The following is a 22,200-nucleotide window of genomic DNA, read 5'->3' on the forward strand; positions in this document are numbered from 1 at the left end:
CAGCAAACATCCTGTAACACAAATTTTCTGCATCAGTAACCCTACCAACATTATACATTCCAGCTAGTATCATGTTGTATGTAATAGTTATCCACTGCACTCCTTTACAAGGCATTGCATTAAAGAGATTCAGACTCTCATTAGTCCTCCCTTGCAATAACCATCAACTAATATATTGTATGTGTGTTGGGCTTGGGACTTCTGAAACCATTAGAACGCACTCTCACTGCTTTGAAGCCACAGGTGAGAGGAAGAGAGGGTCCGAGGAAGAGAGGGATCGAGGCAGGTGAGAAGCCCAAAACTCTCAAGCACAAAGGGCCAGATCAGGGCATCAAGGTACTGGATCAGCTAGTCAGTAGTCGCCAGCAACACAGGATGGAATCTGCACTGATGAGGGAGTGACAATACAGGGTTTTGGGAGACCGAAGCTCCAACCTTGCAGAGGTGGCAGATCAGGGCATCACCGAGCTGGATCAGCGCACATGGCTTCCTTGCAGCTTTATTGTAGAAACACAGCCTACAGGTGCGACGGATGCCATAGTCATGTTGCACGGAGATCTCGAATGGATCATAAATGGAGATTAGCAACTGCTCGTGCATAAGTGTTCAATCATCATTGCTGATCAGAGTCACTTACCTGCATGCCAGATAACATGCAGTTAAACATGCATCAACAACACAGTTCATTGCAGGAGTAGTGATTAAAAAACATGCAAATAATATCTAAAGAGCTAAAGAGCACAACAATAAAGTCCATATATTCACATACAAAAGACAAATGGCTCACAGATGGGAAGCAAAAAAATATGCCCAAGAAGTGAAAGAACACTGAATAGATCAAAATTTCCCACCATTTAAGGAGAATGCCTTGCACCATTTCCATATAATATTGCTTTATATTCTACCTAGATCATAGAATGAAGGCAGGTTGGATAACATATCATGCTAACTATGATATGGGCCTTCAATTGATAGATACCAGCAGACCTTTTGTACCCTTAAATTAACTGGTTTGTTCATATGATGGGAATCCAACCACCATCCTGTTGACACCATATCATCATTTTCTTTCCCCACACCCTATCACAAGTTTGAGAGTACCAATGAGATCAAGTTTTTAATATTTACCGAACCTCAGGATCAGCACTCATGATAGGGAAAGGCCGCACAAGTTATCAATTTATCCCAACTGGTTGTTAGACCAATGGAATGAAAACAAATAGTCCAAATATATCTAAATCATATTATGATCTAAGTAGAAACAGACCACAAACTTCAAGCTTGAAGACAAGAGCTTGCACTGCTGACCTCAGGATTCAGTTGTGAAGCTTCCATTTCCAAAATGTATAATGTCAAATTTTTAACGACAAAATTTTTTGAATGACTAACATTAAACATGAATCGACCAGCATTTTGCTTGTTAGTAATCAGTCTACAACCCAGAAGACAGACAATAGGAAATAGGTTATAATTGGATTTCATATTTGAACAAGGAAAAAGAAAACATGCCAACCAATCCAAGATTTATCAATGGCTATATCAAGTATACGCCAAGTGATTGATGATCAGCTAGAGAACCATATTTATGCCTTTATCAAAAATAGCCAACATATGCAGCAAAAAATGTTTTAATTACAATAGTACAACAAATCATTTCAATTATTATAATATATAGGAAGTCAATTTAGCCATTCAACAAAGACTTGTAAAAATTATAGCCGGCAGCAAGAAATTATGTATTGATTGAGAACATGTATAAAGCTAATACTCTGAGCATGATAAGTAGATAGAATACTCCAGAGTTGAGGATGCCAAGGTAGTGCAAGTACACATGTAATATATTTTCAGTACTTAGGATGATACACGACAAATGCAGGGGTATGTAATCAAAAGCAGATTATAGATTAGGACTGAATAAGATCAGGACATATTAAAATGGATTTGTCAATGTTACCAAGCAGAGTTTAAGCATGTAGACAATTTCGGTGTAAAAGGTTGTTGAAAGCATGTGTTGGTCTGGTTATTTCATTAAATGAATGGAGTCTATTATCTATTAATGATGATGTTTTGCCTGGTCAACATATTTTTGATTGTAGAAATCATTCTTCTGTGGTTGATGCTATGTGATTATAGACATTTTTATTTTATGATTGATATTACACAATTTTGCACATTTATATCTTATACAACTCAACTAAACTCAATAAGCCTTAGGGTGTGTTTGGTTTGCGACCGTAATCGAAATCGGCATGGAATTTGAATACTACGGAAGAGTAGGGATTAGGTTTGGGAGGATTAGGGCATTCCCATTCTCCCATGGAATGGGAATGGGAATAGGCTCCCCTTAACCAAACGGCCGGAATGGGTTCACTTATTCCCATTCCCATTCCAAGGTCCACCGCCTCCCCCCTCCTCCAGCCAAACATGCCTTTAATTCCAAACTAGTTAGGGTCAACTACCTTTTCCTCCATTCTTCTCTGTTTGGGCTACACTTTTTGAACGATGTAGGGATATCAAGTACTTCCTCACTACTTAAATCATGTGATTTTCGATCTACCTCTACCCTCTTTTCTTTCTATATGTATCAATCACTCCTTTGTATTGGTGCATCCCTTGGTCTATGTTGTATATGTTGGTCTTTTAATTTGTCCTCAAATAGTGCCACCTCTAGCTTTCTATGAATGACTTCATTTCTTATTCTATCTTTTCTTGTATTACCATACATCCATCTCAATTTTTGCTGTTTTCTAACTATCCAACATTTTGTACCATAAAGCATAGCCGGTCATATAACTATTCTATAAATCTTTTCTTTCAACTTGCAAGTATCCTATGACCACATAAAACATATCCAGTCATATAACTATTCGCTCTTGGTCCTACTTAACCTGAAACCTTTACATTCTAATGCACTCCTCCATAATTCCAACTTATGATTAATTACAATTTCAATTTCATCCACTAAGACGGTCATCAGCAAATAGCATGTACAAAAGAATATTATATTGAATCTGCCAAGTAAGCTCATCCATAACCAGCATAAAAAGAGGACTTGGAGCAGATCTTGATGTAAACCTACTGCGATGGAAAACTACTAGTATTATTACCCGTAGTTCTCATACTAGTAACTACTTCATTGTAAATGTCCTTAATCATATTATTATATCTAACAAAAACTCCTTTCTTTTCTAACATCTACCATAAGATATCCTTAGAAACTCTATCATATGCTTTCTCTAAATCAATAAAAACTATACGAAGATTTTGTCTCGTTTTGCTATATTTCACCATTAACCACTGAAGGATAAAAATAGCTTCATGGTCAATCTTCTAGCATAAAACAAAATTGGTTCTTTGATATTCTCGTATCACATCTTTGATTTAGTTTCCCTATCACCTGAGGCTGAACATTTCCAAAACTAAATAGTTCTATCAGGCCCAACAATTCTTAGTTTCATTTTTTTTCATAGCCTCCTTTATCTCAAATACTCCAATTCTACATGTTTAATAAATATATCCTCAATAAAACTAGTAAGGCATTCTAACTCATTTATATGACTTTTATTTAATAGATTATTACAATAACTCCTCAATTTTCATTGATCTTGGCCTTCTTAACCGAAGCTTCTTGATTTTTCATCTTTGATGCATTTAACCTCGGTAAAGTCTATAGTTTCTCTCTTAGTTTTGCAATCTTATACAAAATTTTCTTCCTATCCTTAATTTCTAACTTGAAATATAACTCTTCATAAGCTTTGAATGTAGCCCCTTGGTACCGCCTTCTTAACTTCCACCATGGCCACCTCACAATTTTCATACACATCTCTATTTCTACTTTTAAACAGTTTTCTGTAGCACTTTGTTTTAGTCTTAATCATCAACTAAACATTCTTATTCTACAAGTTTCCTTATCAGATGGCACTTTTGTCCTTTTATACTTCAATGCAACTATATCCATATTCTTAATACCGTTAGCTATCTCTTCCAACATGGATTTGATTTTCCCATGTATATCCCATTTTCTTCAACATTCCACCCTTATAAGCTATTTGTTCTCTCCTCGCAAATTCTACCATCTAGTCCTCGAGTTCCTATCTCTTTTAGTCCTGTTATTCTATTTCTTAATACATACATCCAAAACCACCAATCAATATTGGATGGTTAAACTCTTATCTCATATAACCTTACAATCTTCCCATAAAACTCGATTGGTTTCTCTAGTAAGGAAAAAAATTATTTAACTAGCATTATACTGACATGAAAAGTTATCAAGTGAGAGTCCTTTTTAAAGCACGTGTTAGCTAAAACTTGGTCAAATGCCTCAAACTCTAAATAGCATTTCCTTCCTCGTTTCTATCTCTGAAACTATAACCTCTATGCACCCTTCCAAAACCTATATTATAGTTCCCATGTGCCTATTCAAATCTCCTCCAATTAATATCTTTCTTCACTAGAAATCCATGTCCTCCCAAAAACATTACTCGATAGTATCATTCAATCCTACTTGAGGAGCATAAGTACTAATAATATTAATAGACTTACTATACTATAGGGGGAGGGTCGACACTCCTTAGAGCTCATAGTGAAGTATTCTTCACATGCTAAAAAAGGATCCCACATTTTTTCGGAGACTCGTTGGAGGCCTCATCTACTAATTTTATTAAGATTAGTCCATCTTCTATCTTTATCTCTACAACATCATCTTTTATACTCTTATCTATAATAATTAAAATTCTATTTTTACTCTTATCTTTCTCAATATACCAAAATTTATAACCCGTCTTACCAAATTTCTTTGCTTTTTCTCCTATCAACTTTTTCTCTTGCAGGCAAGCTATGCTAACTCTTCTCCTAGGCATTGTATCTATTAATTCTATCATTTTCTTTGTCAACCGTTCTATATTTCAATTTGCTAATCATATCCTACTTTTCTAAACTAACTTCTTCATCTGCACCCGTCCATTGAAATGTGAGAACCCTTGTCTATGCCCTACCTCATTAGGGCACTGATGTGGCGTGCTGCCTTTAGGGAATGTCGTGGTTAAGCCCTGCTTACTTTTCACTACACCTAGGGTCTGGTGTAACACATTGCTTGTAGGAATGCCCCAACAGTTTTTTTATATAGATTCATGTTCATAAGTTGTGACTATAATTTTATATTAGCAATCAATCTACTACAACTCTCTTTATCGCGGCATGGCACCGGCTATATACGAAACATAGGTGAAGTTGAGCAATTTCGTTATTTGGTGGATGATGATATTTGTCATTAGATTATGAACCATTACACTATATAGATGTTGATATGATATCATGATCAAAGATTGCCGAACTATGCCACACCAGGCAGTTTGAAACATACCAAACCAGACTAGTCGATAACTGGCATGGCTTGGCTATTTGATTCGATCCATTTTTTATATAAAACTAACATCCCTCTTTATCTCGAAGTTTCTCTTCGGCTCACCCCCTCTCAATTCGTCTCTCTTTGTCATCTCTCTCTTCTGGCTTTCTCTTTCTCATGACAATCTACGTTGATTGACGTTGATGCCAACATGCTCTCCCTCAATTGACAATTTAGATGGTCTCTTTCTTGATCGATGTCGACATTGATGCTGATGCCCTCTCCCTCGATCCGACACAATTCTCAAGCCCATGATCAATGCTAACACTGTCCCCTTTGATTGACGCTAACGTCGATGCCTCTCCCTCATTACACGTCTCTCTCCCCCCTCCTCCCTCCGTCTTCTTCTCCGTCTTCCCTCTCTCGCTCTCCCTCTTTCTTCCCTTCATCTTCTCTCTCCTACCTATTTCTCCTCTTTCTAGGGTTAGGGTTAGGGTTAGGCTTTTCTCTCTCCTCCTCTTCTCTTGATCTTTTGTCGCTGATACATAACAACTTGGTATGTCGCTGCATACCAGTACCATACCTAAATGGTCATCAGCTAGTGCAAGCTCCAATACCAGTTTGATGAACCATGGTTATGATGCTACATGCATGATGTGTTCTAGCTTTACCCTTGATAATTCTTTTTACATTTTTTGCATGAAGTTGATTTAAATTATTGATTTTTGATACTTGAACAAATATTTTCATATTTTAGCAGCCTGCTTTGGGTACATAGTACTAACTATTTGCTATCCACTATGAAATCCCCTAGCCGCTACATGCCCAACATTTAATTTTTAATGCATTCCGTAAAGGAATGTAACAAATAAATTGGACAGAAATTACTGTAGACTCAAGTAGTCTTCCAAATAATTCAAGTTTCGTTTGAACTTATTGAGGAATAATACTCATGTCAATGATGGATAACTCAAACAGACATCTCAACTCCTAATTTAATCAATTTAAGAGATACTAAATGCAATTAATTTAGGCATATTTCATAAAAGAGATAATTTGAAAGCATAAGACTAATTTCAAACTGCTTTATAGAGCACAGGTTTTGCCCTTGCAAAATCTACCTTGTGGTGCATAGCTACAATCTCAATCCCCGGCATCAATACCAGCCAGCTTTGACCCCCTCTCATCTACAATGATGAAGAACATGGTCAGTTAGGATAAACCCCAGTCAGGAAGGAAGGAGGAGAAAAATATGAATGCAATATCAAAGGAGAAGGGATTACCTTCAATGGCTGTCAATTGGCTTCTCTTACCTCCAAAATGTACCTTATGACTATATGGCCTCTCAAGAAGATGGGGGAACATGATGACCATCAACTCTTGAGCAGAGCTTCACCAATGGAAAGTGACAAAAAGGCAAGGAAAAATAGAGATAGGGGTAGTTTATATAGAGCTCAAGGAATCACAGAGGAGTAGCAAAACCGTCAAGTGGAGTTTAGAGGAGACTGGTTCAAAAAATCAAAAGGTTGGTGTGGTTATGCATCAAAGAAAGGAGATAAGGACGAGATAAATGAAAATGACCAAGGGGCAGTATCAATCTTTTCCAAATATCTCCCTCCTAGCTTAACTCCACCCAAGACTAACTTATCCCCAAATTCTAGTTCAACCATCTCCAATAGCCCTACATTGATTGAACTGTCAAAGATGGCAACATAGAAAAGACAAGTGAGCCATTTGGTTATTATCCTAGGGATAGGTGAGGATATCTACACCATAAGGTCACTCATCAAAAGGAGGCATCCTAATATGAAAGTCCATTTCCTTGCTAAATCATCATTGCACTTGATGAGGTCCAACAACCAAAAATTGTTCTCAAACTGGAAAATGTAGCAGGCTTGTAATAACGCTAATTGGCATTTTCTTCTCTCTATATTCTAAGGTGTGAACGTTGTTGATAGAAGTAGCATTTAGATCAGTAGTGGGTCATAGATATGTGACATCCAACTGATCAATGGGAACCCCATCTAGAATATTCAACCTGCATTAGACATCAATATAGAAATTCTCTTGACACCTATCAAGATACCTGATGATGAACAAAACAAAAATCGAAGGTAATGCTCCCAATCAAGGAAGTGACTGAGTCGACATGCACTATGTTCAGAGAAATGATTGGGGTGGGGAGCCAATAGTGAGGAACTAGTAGACATCTATGAAGTTCCAAAGAACCTTGCCTTTTAAGGGCATAAAGCATTGCCTTCAATAATCATTATTTAGGCTGGGTTTTTCTATATATATTTGAAGTTCCTTACCATGTGACATCCCCCTCCTCTGAACAAAAGAAAATAAAGAGGAGGATTAAAGTCCAAACCCCTTCTTGGAAGCTTTGAGGGGTTCCCATTAATAATGTTAGTGAATGTCATTAACTGGTCTTAAACTTTCAGGTGAAACTTTAAAATAAAAGGATGTGTTTAGACACTCATATTGCATATGGAAAATAACTTGGTCAATTGTCAGTATAGCCGAATCAGCACCAACTTCTTATCTAGTTATCTGAAAACAGATTTTTTAATATAAACACATAGAATATGGAACTCTTATTAAATGAGGACCTTTCATGGAGTAGTGCTGCTTAGACAGCAAAGGTGTTTGCTCATTAATTGGGATTCCATCACATGTACTAACCCTAGTAATGTTGTGGGCTAGGAATAAAGGAACTTGCTTAAATGGGCAATGTCCTACTTTAAGTAATTTGATGTTATCAATTTTCACTAACAAATATATGGACAATAACTCTGATGAAAATACATGAGCAGAAGGCATACTCTAATTTGGTTAAGGACATCATCAGACCAGCAAACAATACAGAAGGAATTGTCAAATGAAATTTATGAGATTGCAGTTAGCTATAAAGGTTACAGAGAATTGGTGATAAGAAGTGATGAATACTTTCAACATCAAATAGATGGTACACTCCAATTCCTATCTTTTCTTTGTGAAGGTGCCATGGTTGGGGGCCTTGCAGAGAATGGACGATTTTTCACAAGAAATATGCTTGCAGCCTGCTCACTAAAGACATTACACACAAATAATATGACCTTTGGATGAAAATCAAGAAATTTATCACCCTCAAATTTGGGCTCCTGAGCTCCTCTAGAAAGTTCTAAGATGTCACTTCCTATTGATCCTACTCTTTTGCAGCTTATTCCTTTAGCTTGTCATGTTTGTGATGAAGATAAATATGTGAATTACTTTCCAATTGCCAAAGAAACCTGGAGAAATACTAAGAGAAAATATGGATCACATTTCCATGCAACCTCATTCCTAAACTAGTAAATTAGTGGTTAACCAAATGACCAAAATTACAGGTTTCATCATCCAGATGTAGAACCTAACTACATCGATGTTTTCTATACCCATCTAGTCAATATTGTATTAACACTAACTCACTCTTGAGGTTTAAGCTAAGGTTGTATTAACACTAACTCACTCTTGAGGTTTAAGCTAAGGAACTCTACAATTACTTCTACGGCTACTTTGAGTCTGTGATTGCTAAAAGAAATAACCATTCCCCATATTTTCCCAGAACTAGGACCAATGGAGATCAATTACTTTGGCTGGCTGAGTGGCCCACTTACAAGCATTGTCGAAGGTGGTAATTAAATTATTTTGGGCTATCTAAAAGTCAGGTCTTAGTTAACGAATTAATGGGCCCAGTACCAGTATGTTGGAGGATGTTCTTAAGCATCCTCTCCTTTTACTTGTTTTCTATGAACCAAGTATTTGTTTTGACCATAACTAGCAGCTAAGCTATTGGTTCATTCTTCAAGTTTTTTCATGCTCCATTCTAGCACATCCATATATTTTCCCTTCTCATTGGATTTTAGTCACCTAACCATTAATTGTGCATGAACTAAATTGGTTGTATGCCTATTGCTTCTCCCAATTGTTAGTTGTCATCCATGCAATTATCAAGCCACATGTCACATATGAAAGACAAAACCTATTCTTAATGCCATTTAATTGCAAGTAACTCTGCACTTGACCTCAAAGTAGTCCCATGTGAAATGCATGTCCATTTTCTTTCTTCCAAGTTGTTTATAATGTGCATGCAAATGAACAGATCAACATATGCATTTGCTGAACAAATTCCTATATCTTATATTCACTTGACATTAGTTCTCTAAGCAACTTTAAAAAAAAAAAAGCAAAACAGGGGTAATTACCAGATTCCATTACTCAAACAAACCCAAAGTACATGATGGATAAGGGGTTCTGAAGATTGATAACCCAAAGATCATCCAACCAGATAGAGTATCATCTCCCAACAATAGGAATTAAAAAAAGAAAGGCCATTAAAACACGACCAACAAATCAAAAGATGCAGAGAGAGAAGATCCAAAAAGAATAAAATATGAGGAAAAGGTGTTTGAACGTCCTTGATTGTCAAGCTCGCTATCCAATCTCACAGGAAGCAACCTCCAGGAAAGAAGGCACTAACCTTCCATCATTTGGGCCTCAAAGAATGCACCTTTCTACATCAAAACAAGATTTATGTTTTACATAGGCCCGCAGACGGACTAGGTCTGGACCAATAATATCAAGACCTGGTCCAATCCAATCTCCTTTAGGGTCATAACTTTAGAGTTGGACCCAAGACATTGGCTAACAAGAAGGTTTAGATCCATGAAAGAAATTTTCGACCCATCTGGTCCTTCAGGCTGGGCCAAGTAAAGCATAAACCGAACCTACCCCAATGCTCAGGTTCCGGTAGAGTCTAGGTTCGGATCTGATATAAGATAAATAGAAAGTGCACACTTCATTCTATATGCAGAAAGAAAATTAGTAATAAAATGAATAACAAATTGAGAGAACAAAAAGAAGTGTTGGTGCATAATGCTACCACAAGGGCCATCTCCAAAAATGTGACTCAAACTTAACTAAGCCTTCCACGTACAAATAGATATCCTTAATACCTACTCTACAAATATAAAGTGAGTGATCAAGAAACTAGACATTTCGAAGTCATGGGATTTTAGGTTGAGTAGGACCAGGGCAAGCTGGTTTCAATCATTTAATATTTGATCCATCTTAGACTTGGTTAGCCATTGGTCAAGCGAAGCCAAGATAAGTCATATTTCAAACAGGTTTTCCAAATGGGTCGCTTGAGCCAAATTCAACCTGGGTTTCCTAAGGGGTCGTATTTCAGACTCAGATCTGAAATATGAGTCCAAAAGATCAGATCAAGCCAAGCCTAACTGGATAGGACTACGTTAGATCACAGGTTGATCCATCCCATTTGTATTTAACAACTTCCAAAAAGCATTTTCCACTATAACATGCTGATTTCCTTCAAGTCATACCAACCTAAGTGGTAGTGACCAAGATGTCCTAACCAAAACAATTTCTCTTCTTTATGCAAGAGTTTCTTCATTCCATCAAGGGGCTTCAATAGAACCTAGCCAGCTTCTACCTCCAATTATGCCCATGATTGACTCCCACAAAGGTCATGTAGAATTGCAAGAGAGAGGTGCACATCAGATTTCAATACTGCCTAGTAGATGGAGCAATTTACATGACATGATCAGTCTCTTTTGGTTTGGTTTATCTTTTATGAGAATTTCATTTTGGACAGCCAAATTCTTGCATTTTGGACAGCCAATACTGCACATCAGCTTCTACCTCCAATTATGCCCAAATTCTTGCATTTTCTCCTCCAGGAGTCATTGGACAGCCCAATCTGCATATTCTATAGCAAGACTTCCATGTTCTGGAACTGCTGGAGTAAATTTCTTTGAGAGGGATCTCAAGCATAGGATTCCAACCATTTTTATCCCATTGCTAAGCAGTTGGGTAATCTTCTTCCTGTGCAGTACAAAACAGGGCGAGAAAGTGAAGCTCTAATAGACTTTCCCAAATCGAACATCTCTCCAATATCTGATATGATATCTGTTTCCCACCACTGCTGTAGAACCACGTTACACAATCTTGGTTGATTTATGACTCCCAAAAGAAAGATAATTAACATATTTCTTCACTCCAAACAAGTCCACTATTGAACTCCTAAAGTATTGCTCTTTTATTGAGTTGGCTTCACACTCCTTATCCTCTAGCTTTAAGTGCCGCCACCATCTAGAGAGGAGAGAAATATGAAATATCCATATCTCTCAGGTTGACTATCCCAGCTCCTCTGAACTCCTTTCCCTTACAAAGTGCCCCAACTGACTAATTTTTACCCTTATCTTTCACTTTCAAGTCTCTTCCATAGCAATATTCTCCTAATTTTATCATTTTTTTGTATGACCTAGTCCGGCAAGGAAAAAAAATCAACATATTGTAGCTTCGAAGGTTACTTAGGACAGAATTGATCAATATATTTCTCTCCCCAAGAGATTGCAATTTGTCTTTCCACTTGACAAGTCTCTTCTTTAAATTATTTCACCGAGTCCAGTCTTTTGTTTGTGTTGAACTTTGCAGATGTTTCATCCTCGATTACTTGAAGTATCAGAACCTTTTGTAGGGGCTAAGCAAGAAACCAAGACTAAGATCAGGATTTTAACGAATTGGTCTCACACACATGGATGTCACATCAGTTAAAAGGCTCTAAAAATGGTCTCATAGGGCCTAAATCTAGCAAAGAGGTGAAAGAAGGGGCAGTCAAATATCAAGTTTTATTGGTGCATACAAAAACTTGCCCCCTAACAATGCATGCTTATCAAATAGCTCGCATAGTTCACTTATGGAACACCTCTATTCTATTTCCATCCTTAAGCCTTTTTTAGTTTTTGGGGTATGTAAAATCCAACTATGAATAGGATTTAGGTTATCTAATTATGATCTATCAAGGGTTGAGATTCATTATCAGTAAGGAGATAAGCTGAAGTATAGGACTACAGTGGGCTGTGCTTTTTAAAACATCATGTTGTTTCTGTGAAATAAATTTGTACTGTCTTTACCAAAACTATCAGTGGCATAACTGCACTGTAATTGATAGTTCTAATTGGGAACTCTTGGAGCAAAGCATCTACAAGAATCAGTCAATTTCACAAGATAACATCATGAACAACCTTGTTGAATTCATGAAACATAAATCATACAGGCACCTTAAGTCAGAGAAACATTGTAATAAATGAAAATCAGTAATCCTGTCATTTTCCTGTAAAATTCCTCATACACCCACAAGCAAAATCTCCCATCTCGAGGAAAATCTCCCATCTCTTCATCAAGCAGAACAAATAAGCATTTTGCCGTGACGAAACAAGAGGGAAAAAAAGGACATAAAAACTATACAGAACAACATCACTCACCCGAATCCAAGACAAAATTCTCCTTCAATCCTCAGACAGCACAGCAGCCCCCATCAACACTGCGGCGACTGCTCCGCTCGCCAATCCAATCAAAAAGCTCCTCCATGGTCCAATTCTTTCTGGCATCGGCATTGGCGGCGGCAACGGTGCCAGCAATGGCGGCGCGCTCGGCTCGACATAAGAGAACTCAAGCGCCTCGACCTCCGCCGGAATCCTCGGAACTCCGGCGACCATAGGGGCCCCGCCGATGGGATCCGACGGCGGGGCGGGCGCAAGGCACCAGAGAATGCGGGCGGACAGGCGGAGCGAGGCGTGGGGGCGGCCGGACGGCCGGCGGAGTGGCAGGGTGAAGGGCTCACCGGCGGAGGGGAGTGAGGAGAGGGGGATGGCGGCGGAGGCGACCGGCTTGGCGGCGCGGAAAGGGAGGCGGGAGGAGAGGATCTGGACGGTGAGGGAGGAGCTAGGGTTTTGGAGGGTTTCGAGGGAGAGGGGGAGGTGGAGCTTGGAGGGAATGGAGGAGCTAGGGATTAAGGGGATGGGGGACTTCTTGATGAGGGCCGGGTCGACCCACGCGACGGCGAAGGGCTTCGCCGTCTTGCCGAGAAAGGCGGCGCTGCCCTTGAGGCCGTCGGCGGCGAGGACTGTCAGCTCGAGGGTTGCCTCCCCGGCGTCTTCTTTTGCCATCGTCTCGGGTTCCCGCACGTTACGTCCGGGATCGAGGATCGAGAAAGTGGCCTGCTTTGGTAGCGGTTTCCGATCTCATCTCCCTAAATCATGCAATTTGAAGGAAAAGAATTCTTCTGAGTATCGGAGTAATTTTAAATGTGTCTGGGCGGGAGCAAGGTAGGCAAAAGGTGAGGCAGACATGATGAAGGGAACGCGCAATTTTCGACGTCAAGATGGAATGTGGGAAACTTCTGAAATATGGTGTGGAAGAATCGTGGAAAGGATGGACATTTCTTTTTTGGGTTTGATATATGGAAATCTAAGCAGACAAAGGAAGATTCAATAAGAAAAACCGGAAACATGACACGTTAAGAGGACACGAAAAACTTAATTCAACGGCTAGTTCACTAAAGCTTTGAAAGTGTGCACGACCGGCAATAGCGGAGAAGGCTGAGGCTGCCAAGGCAGTGGGCGGCGCTGCTGGGGTGGAGGCCGGGGTCTATTCGCGAGGGGAGAGGAGACAGGTGATCGGGTGACGTACCCAATCTCAGAGGCAAAGGTGAAGAAGCTCCGAGTCTATTCGTAACAGTGGCTCTTTGGACGAAAACAGAGGCGGAGGTGGAAGCGGTGCTGCTCACCGATGACCACCTCGCACTCTGGTTTAAATCTACGACTGACCGGGATCTGGTTCTGTTTGGTGGGTCGTGGGTGGTGGCGGGCCAATTGCCGGCCGTGGCTCCTAATTTCGTATTGGGACTAGCGCGGTGCAAACGGTAGTGGTTTGGATCCGACTGCCTCAGCTCCTAATGAAATACTGGTCGAGCAAGACGATCCTTCGAATCGCGACAATGGTCGGCCCTTCGTCTACGAGGACGTGCCCGGCTTCTGAAATGGCTGTGGGTGGATCGGGCACACAAAGGTGGCTTATAGGTTTCTAGCGCCGATGTTGGAGGAGGAGGGGTCGGAGCGGATGCCTATGGTGGTGGAGACAGGTGGCAACCGAAAGGGGCAGGATTCTAGCTCGGGCGAGGAGATCCGACGGCCGATCTTCGGCTCGTGGTTGGTGGCCATGAGAATCCGACCGCCGCATGCTGCGAAGGGACTGCCGCTACCGAGGAAGACAACCAAGTTGACGCCCGAGTCATCCTCCTCTAGGCCGCAGTCCTCGCCCAACCGCCTGAGCTCCATAGGCTCGTCGCTAGACTCAACAGCTGGCAAAAACCGGCGAAGGTGGCGTAGTGGCGCTCCTCCCGGAAGGTTCGGTCGCCCTTTGAGGGCGGTGACTTGGGCTCGGGATCAGGATCAACTCAGTGTTGTGGCTAAGTCGGTCGAGTTTTGACCCGTTGACTGACTTGGTCGAATTGAGGACCGACACGGGTGGTGTTGGGCCGACCGGGGTGCAGGCTAGCCTAGACGTCCAGATGGCAGATGCGGGCCAGGGCCCGTCCAATAAGCGGCCCAGAAGCCTAGAGTACGATCAGGCCGGAGTGGGTCTGGGCCAGGTTGATGGGCGCCGGCCTGGAAGTTTGGGCCACGCCACCTGCCCTACTGAGCCAGGTGTGCTCACAGTACTAGAGCATCGAGCAGGGCCTAGGGACGGGCCCGGACACGCGGGACAGTAGGTGCCCCCCCTTCCACCTCTCCTTAGGTGTCTTCTCCGATGTAGACGCCTCCAATCTCTACAACCCTCTGCCCTTCCTTGCCTCCGTCGGGGGTGTTAATGGTGAGGCCGTTCGAGGCTGCTCCGGGCATCATCTCACTGGGTGATGGCGCCTTGGATGGCTTGGATGTGGGACCCTTGGAGTCCGAGCTAGGTGGGGAGGTGGCCAGGGAGAAGGCTGACGACAGGCCAACCGGTCCCCAGTGGTGCTGAAGGCCCCCTGGATCACCTCAAGGAGGTGAAGTTGGTGCGTTCGGTAGTGATGGGGAGGTAGTTGCTTTGGTTGAGGGGGAAGGGGCTAGTAGTGGGCCGACCCAATCTGGGGAGAAGATAGGTGGGGCCCAGTGTGGCAAGGGCAAGGGCCGGACTTGCAGCACAATGCAATATGAAGATCCTTGTTTGGAATTGCAGGGTAGCAACCAAGCCCTCCTTTAACTCCTTGTTAGAAGACTGGTCCAGGTGAACAGCCCGTACATCTGTTTGCTGTGCGAGACGCTTCTATCTGGAGAGGGCCTCCGTCGAGCTCAACATTGCATCTCTACTGCTTAGGAGTCTTTTGTTGTGGAGTCCCAAGGCTTATTCGGGGGTATCATAATCCTGTGGAAGTAGGGTGTTGCCACTATGGATGTCTTCCACAACTTTTCCCAACAAGTTGTAATGGTAATCTCGAAACATAATGAAGCCCCTTGGATTATGTTTGGTGTATATACTAGTACTGACTATAGGATGAGGAGAGCCCTCAGGGGTGAGATTACAAACCTTGTCTCCTAGGGGATTCCGACCATGGTCACAGGCGACCTCAATTGCATTCACGGACCAGTGAGAAGAGAGGTGGTAGGGTCTATATTGATAAGGTAGAGAGAAGAAAGTTCGGGACTTCCTGACGGTGAATGGGTTGGTGGACCTCGGGTTCTCCGAGCCAAAGTTCACTTGGTGCAACAACCATTCGGGCCATGCTAGGGTATGGAAGAGGATTGACAAAACTGTGGCATTAGCATGTTGGATCCAACGCTTCCCTGCCTATCACGTTCATCATCTGCCCCAGATTGCTTTTGACCATGGTTTACTCTTGATCAGTACTACTTCAAGTACCAACTATTGCAGTCTTTTCGGCTTCAAGAAAGTGTGGCTCTCGTATCCCCAGTCCTGAAACTCACCAAGCGGAGGTTGCACAGATGAAACTGTGAGGTGGTGGGTGACATATTCAGATGATTGGAGGAGATGGAGGAGTCTATCGCTGAGCTTTAGGGGAGGGAGGATAGTAGTGGTAAGTTACCGGAGGCTGACATGGTTGCACTGCGTCAGAAGTTGGCGATGCACCATTCCCTCTTGCGGCAGTAGGAGGTTTTTAGTAGATAGATGGCTTCTCCCCTTCTTTTGTAGAAGGTACTGGTGCATCATCGGAGGGTGGTGGTTTAGGCGGTTCAGCTGTTCTTCAGTATGGCAGTGATGGTGGATGATTAGAAGGTGACCTACATCACCCTTATCCCAGAGCAGCTGGATGCGGCAAAGCCCAGTCAATTTAGGCCTATCAGCCTTTGCACTACTCTCATAAGATAGTGGCAAAGATCATGGTGGGCAGGATGAAACATTTACTTTCCGGACTCATCTGTCAGGAATATGGGGCATTTATGGGTATTCGAAACATCGCCGATAATGTCCTAATTGCTCAGGAGATGATGTGAGATCTGCAGTGTGCCCCGAGGAGGCGGAGCTACATGGATGTAAATATGGATATGGTGAGGGCCTACGATAGAGTCCACTTTGGCTTTCTCATGTTTGCATTGGAGAGCTTTGGTTACCGATAAGACCAGTGCTATGCGAGCGGAGACTGGGCATTCATCCTCAGTGCCCAAGGTGTCAGTTGGATGAGACCATGGACCACGCTCTGTTCTAGTGCGAGCGAGCTTGGAGGGTATGGAGGCTTGTTGACATCCCGTGGGATGCACGGTGCCACTCAAGCCCCTTCGTGCAGGCGCTCAGATGGTGGGCCATCGCCCCTCGGATTCGGAAGGTGGCCATTGCAGCGACTTATACGACTTACCACATCTGGTTGGCCAGAAATGCCTGAATTTTGGAGAGTGCAGCCCTTTACCCAAATTCATCATGGAAAGGACCCGGGTTCAGGCAGCAGAGGTCACCCATACTCGTCCATCGGATGGGCCTTTGATAGCTTGAGGCACCTAGAGCACTATTTCTGCTCTTGTAGCATCTCGAACGGTGTTTTTTATTTGGGAACCCCCACCCTCAAGTTTTCTCATGGTCAACTTCGATGGATGCGTGCTTGATGGTGGCAGGAGAGGTGGTGCAGGCTTCATCATCATGCTAGACTCCAGGGTGCTTGCTACTGGTGGCTGTCAGATCTTCGACACCTCTATTCCATAGGCAGAGTTGAGAGCGGTGTGGGCTGGTCTAGGTTATGCATGACATATTCGCGGGCCAGAGCAGTCCCGCTCAAGGATGAGTCAGCCATGGTAATCGGTTGGATCTAGAGGCACTGATGGCATGGATGGGCGCCACCCCCTGCTCTGAGACATCCGGGCCATGGTAATCAGTTGTTTTTTGACTTTTTTTGGATGTATCTATACTAGAAGTGTATGAGCCATCCATTGTAGCAAAAAAAAAGGAAAAAAAAGAAAAAATCTTTATTCATATTGGAGGTGTTAAAATATTTGTAAAAAAAAATAAAAATGAGAGAGAGGACTTTATATCTCTTTTGCATTATATTCTCAACATCTTAGAGGTTATACATATTAGTATACACACTCCATACAAAAAAAAAATATAGACGATCATACTAATAAATAAAAATGTTACGAGCTAATATAAATTGTTATGTGATCCCTAAAATCACTCTAAAAAAACCATTCTAACAAAGAAAATAATATAAGCTAATAAATAATCACGTTAACAAAGAAAAATATTATGAGTTGATACAATTTGTTAAGTGATCCCTAAAATTATGCTAATAAGAGAAAGTATATTAAGGTTGCATTAGCTGCTGCCTAGTAATCCTTTCCCAACAATCTCAGTGTTTCCTATAATTATAGTTTTACTGGAATCTAATACAATTTTTGAGCTCTCCAAACCAACAAGAATTTACTAATAAGACTTCATCTAATGTAAGCATTACAGAATATTATGGAGGATTAGACTTTTCTTTGAGCTCATCTTCTGATCTTCTTATTGATGTAGCTCAGAAAGGATGAACAGTTGATTTGATTATCAAAATTATACTTCAAAGATTATATAAAGGACATGATTCCTAACCCTAATTTGGGCATTAAATGTAATACAAAATTATACTCAAAATAGGACTCAATAGTTAGAAAACATGCTAGAATTGTTCTATTGCAAATATATAAATTTGGTTAAAATTTGATATTGTCCGTGATAGAAAATTTATAAAAATCTAGCGAAAATCTTCGAAAACTTTAGGAAATAAATCTAATATTTTCTTATCGAAGTTTTTGCTTGCAAATATGCTAACTCTTGAAAATCTTAGCATGGTTCAGCTAGTCATACTACCTACTTGCTGCATCATTTATCCTATTCCAAGCACTTGTACAGGAATCATTCATAGGTGTTAGATTTTCAAAGTGGAGAAGTAGTAGTTGTTAAGATAAATATAAATATGTTTACATCACATCTCAATAATCTAGCTGGCGACCAAGAAAAAGTGCCATGCGGACTAAGTTGATAGAATCAAGGCAGATAAGAAGCATGTGACTCTTGCTAAGACTGAATAGAGTTCGACTATGAAATCATACTATGGAGAGCCAAAGGATCAAGTCTTCAGCCATTGGCTAGTAGAAGACCAAGACAATCATATCTATCTTAGATTTCCAAGAACAAAAGACTACATTATAGAACGAATGAGGGGAGATGGCCTATAAAAGCTATGTTAAAGACCGATCATGCATGACTATCGGTCTGGTATTGCAGATTGATCATGCTTGTGTACATGTATAGTGGAATAATGGTTGAAGCAGTTATCAGAACTACTAGAAGTGGAGATTAGACATGAGAAGCAACTGTTAGAATGGACAATTATTGTATTTCTGGGTAGTTATTATATATTAGTATAAATAAGTAAAATGGTACTCTATATAGGGACCTTACAATAATCAATATAATAGATTTTTACCTTAGCTTTAATTCATCCTTTATTATAGGAATAGGTGTAACTTAGCTTTCTACCATAACCCAGTGCTACACCCTTATTGTGGCCCGACACTATAATCCCATACATTTTCATCTTCTTCGGACGGTGGTGTGATGGTGGCGAACGTCCTTGAAGGTCACGACACTTCGACCCATATTACTCTCTGTCCTCCATTCAACCCACATCTTTCCAACTAGCCTAATGCTGATGGCATGTCTACATATGCATCCAGACCTCATCTAGTCAAGTTCGGCGGACCATCTTTTGCCTCTAACGGAATGAGTTCTGGCATGTCGTATGGGATACTATGTAATCATCATCACATTGTCTTTGGCAAGATGCTGCATAGTCATCATCACATTGTCTCCCGTGGAACACTGCTTAATCATTGTCACATTATCTCCTATGGGATAGAGACACTGTGTAGTCATCTTCACGTTGTTCTGCTGACATAATTGTGTAGATGCCAACATGCCGATATTAAAGGAAGTAGTTGCAGAGAAAGAGGCTATACGAAAGCCATATTTGGAGTGATATGCAGTATTTTTGTTTCTGTTAGTGGGATGATTTGAAAGACTTGTTTTTGCAATTGAAAACTGATATGCAATGCCATAATACATTCTAGTGAGTCCTGTGGTGAAGATAGCCATACCCATTCTTGTGATGGGTGAATTGACTTGTCAACCAACGTGTGGAAGTATTGCGGTGTACAAAGAACTAGAATTGGAGCTTGTGCTCATCAAAATATAGTAGCTAAGGATGATACTATGGAGACTTAGAATCTGTCTGTCGAGGTATGGTGGAAGTCAGACCAGTAAAGTTACAATAGAATGAACCATCAAGAAATATTTTGGCCAATACCTGGCCAAAATCTAAGATTGTCCATCATGGTGAGGTATAAAGGATCGTTGGTGAAGTCGGCAAATTCTTATTGTTACTAGTTTTTAATCATTTTTCTAGAGTGCATTATTTACACCATATCTCAATAATCTAGCTAGCGATTAGGAGCAAGTACCATAAGGATTAGGCTGATAGAATCAGAGTATATGAGAATCATATGATTCTTGCTAAAAGTTGATAGAGTTCGATTGGAAAATCATACTAAGGATGGAGACCTAGGCTGAATAGGTAGAATTCATTCTTAAGGTAAAGAAGTTGGCCGAAAGGTCAATTCTTGAGTTGTTAATAGGTAGAAGACTGAGACAATCACATCAATCTTAGATTCTCAAAAATAAAAAATTATATTATAAGCCGAATGAGGGGAGATGGCCTGAACAAGCTATGTTAAAGACCGATTAGGCATGACTATCAGTTTAGTAATTGTAGAATGATTTTGCTTGTGTACATGCATAATGGAAAGACAGTTGGTAGCAGTTACTAGAACTTCCAAAAAGGAAGACTGGATGTGAGATGCATCAGTTCGAGTAGATAATTATTGTATTTATGGGCAGATATTATGTATTAATATAAATAAGTAGAATTGTACTCTATAGAAAAATCTTTCGACAATCAATCCAATAAAGCTTTATCTTGTATGTTAGCTTTAATCTATCTTTTATCTCAGAAATAGATGCAAATTAGCTTTCTAATGTAGCCTAACACTACGCCCGCACCATAGCCTAGCACTGCAACCCTATCTATTTTCATCTTCTTCGAATGATTGTATGATGGTAGCAAAAGTGCTTGAAGATTAAAGCACCGGAACCTATACTACTCTCTATCCTCCATTCAATTCATATCTTTCTAGCTAGCCCAACTTTGGTAACACGCCTATGCATGCATCCATGCCTCGCTCAGTCAAACTCAACAGGCTACCCTCTTCTTCGAATAGAACTGCATGGAAAGGACAGGAACAAAATGTCTACTCTAGAATTAAGGCAACAATCATTAAAAAAGTGGACATAGAGGAGGGATGTGCACCACTTTCCAATATGTTCTCCTAAGGTGGCACTTGAACATTTCTTAGTAGTGTAGTCTTCTTATGTCATCAATCACTCACAAGATGATTTGTCCTTCTGTATATAAAGTAGAATGATTCCATACCTTTTTTGCTTTTGTTGCATTTTACTGAACCAATTAAATAGAGAAGAAAGCAATTCCATCAATCTGCAAAAGTAGGGTTCTAAGTTGGAAGAGGTTACAACGTTCTTAAACTAGTCATGAAGAAGTTTAAATCTCCATGGTGCTAGATCTCGAGTGTACATCAATTTTGATTTCAATCAAATTTCACTATATTCTGCCCAGATTATGTGTTATGCCTATTCACAATCTTTTCTAAAAGCGAAACTTTTACTTTGATTTGCTCATTTTGAGGCCTAAATATCATCATAGACCCTTGACCACTACATGAGATGAATGCTTTAGGGTCAAATGCTTCATTTTGGTGCCAAGCATGCTATTCTTTCTTAACTGGCTTTAAACTTAAGACTGGATAAGGTCGTCAAGGATGGTGCGCTGATATAACTTGTATAGATGGTCCTAATAGGGATTAGGGTTTGAATTAGAAGGCCTTGAATTTAGTTATTGTTGGCATTTTTTTGTCCTGTCCAGGTGAGCGCTAGGGAAGTTAGGATCCTAGAAAACTTGATTAGCTGGGGAAGAAAGGCATCGAGTCTTCTATAGCAACAAGGTTAGTGTATGCCACCAGCATCTAATCAACCAAAAAGATCATGTTGGGGATCAAAGCAGGATAGAGAGTAGCGTGAGTCTAGGTGCCTTGACCTTCAAGAATTTTAGCTACCATCACACTATTGTTCAGTGGTGAATAAAAAGAGTTATAATGCTAAGCTATGGTAGAAGGATGTAGCATTGAGTCATGGTAAGAGTGTAGTACTAGGCTGCAGTAAGGATGTAGTTGCGAGTATGATAGAAAGCTAAGTTATGCCTACTCCTCGGATAAAAGATAGAGTAAAACTAAGATAAAAGATAAAGCTTCATTAGATTGATTGTCGAAGGGTCTTTATAAAGTCCACTTTGCATTTATTTATACTAATAGATAATAACTATACACTCCGATGGTTGTTCTCACATCTCACCTCCACTTCTGGAGATTTTGATA

General features: G+C 40.7%; 1 protein-coding gene across 3 annotated transcripts; it reads right to left on the reverse strand.

Annotated features, from left to right (window-relative positions):
• Nucleotides 1–14: 14 nt before the first annotated feature.
• Nucleotides 15–13,936, reverse strand: LOC103709991. Of its 3 annotated transcripts, none has more exons than XR_003386251.2 (3): nucleotides 12,652–13,936; nucleotides 6,466–6,531; nucleotides 15–637 (listed from the first exon to the last, which is right to left on the reverse strand). XR_003386251.2 is itself a non-coding variant. In XM_017843498.3 (2 exons), the coding sequence occupies exon 1, from the start codon at nucleotides 13,333–13,335 to the stop codon at nucleotides 12,676–12,678; it is 660 nt and encodes a 219-aa protein (XP_017698987.2). In that variant the 5' UTR covers nucleotides 13,336–13,936; the 3' UTR covers nucleotides 15–637; nucleotides 12,652–12,675. The 3 variants fall into 3 exon arrangements, 1 of the variants encoding a protein (XP_017698987.2); XR_005514938.1 differs by lacking the exon at nucleotides 12,652–13,936 and adding an exon at nucleotides 6,628–9,738; XM_017843498.3 differs by lacking the exon at nucleotides 6,466–6,531.
• Between the last annotated feature and the right edge of the window lie 8,264 nt (nucleotides 13,937–22,200).

This window comes from Phoenix dactylifera, chromosome 14, assembly GCF_009389715.1.
Source record: "Phoenix dactylifera cultivar Barhee BC4 chromosome 14, palm_55x_up_171113_PBpolish2nd_filt_p, whole genome shotgun sequence".
Classification (NCBI taxonomy): Eukaryota; Viridiplantae; Streptophyta; class Magnoliopsida; order Arecales; family Arecaceae; genus Phoenix; species Phoenix dactylifera.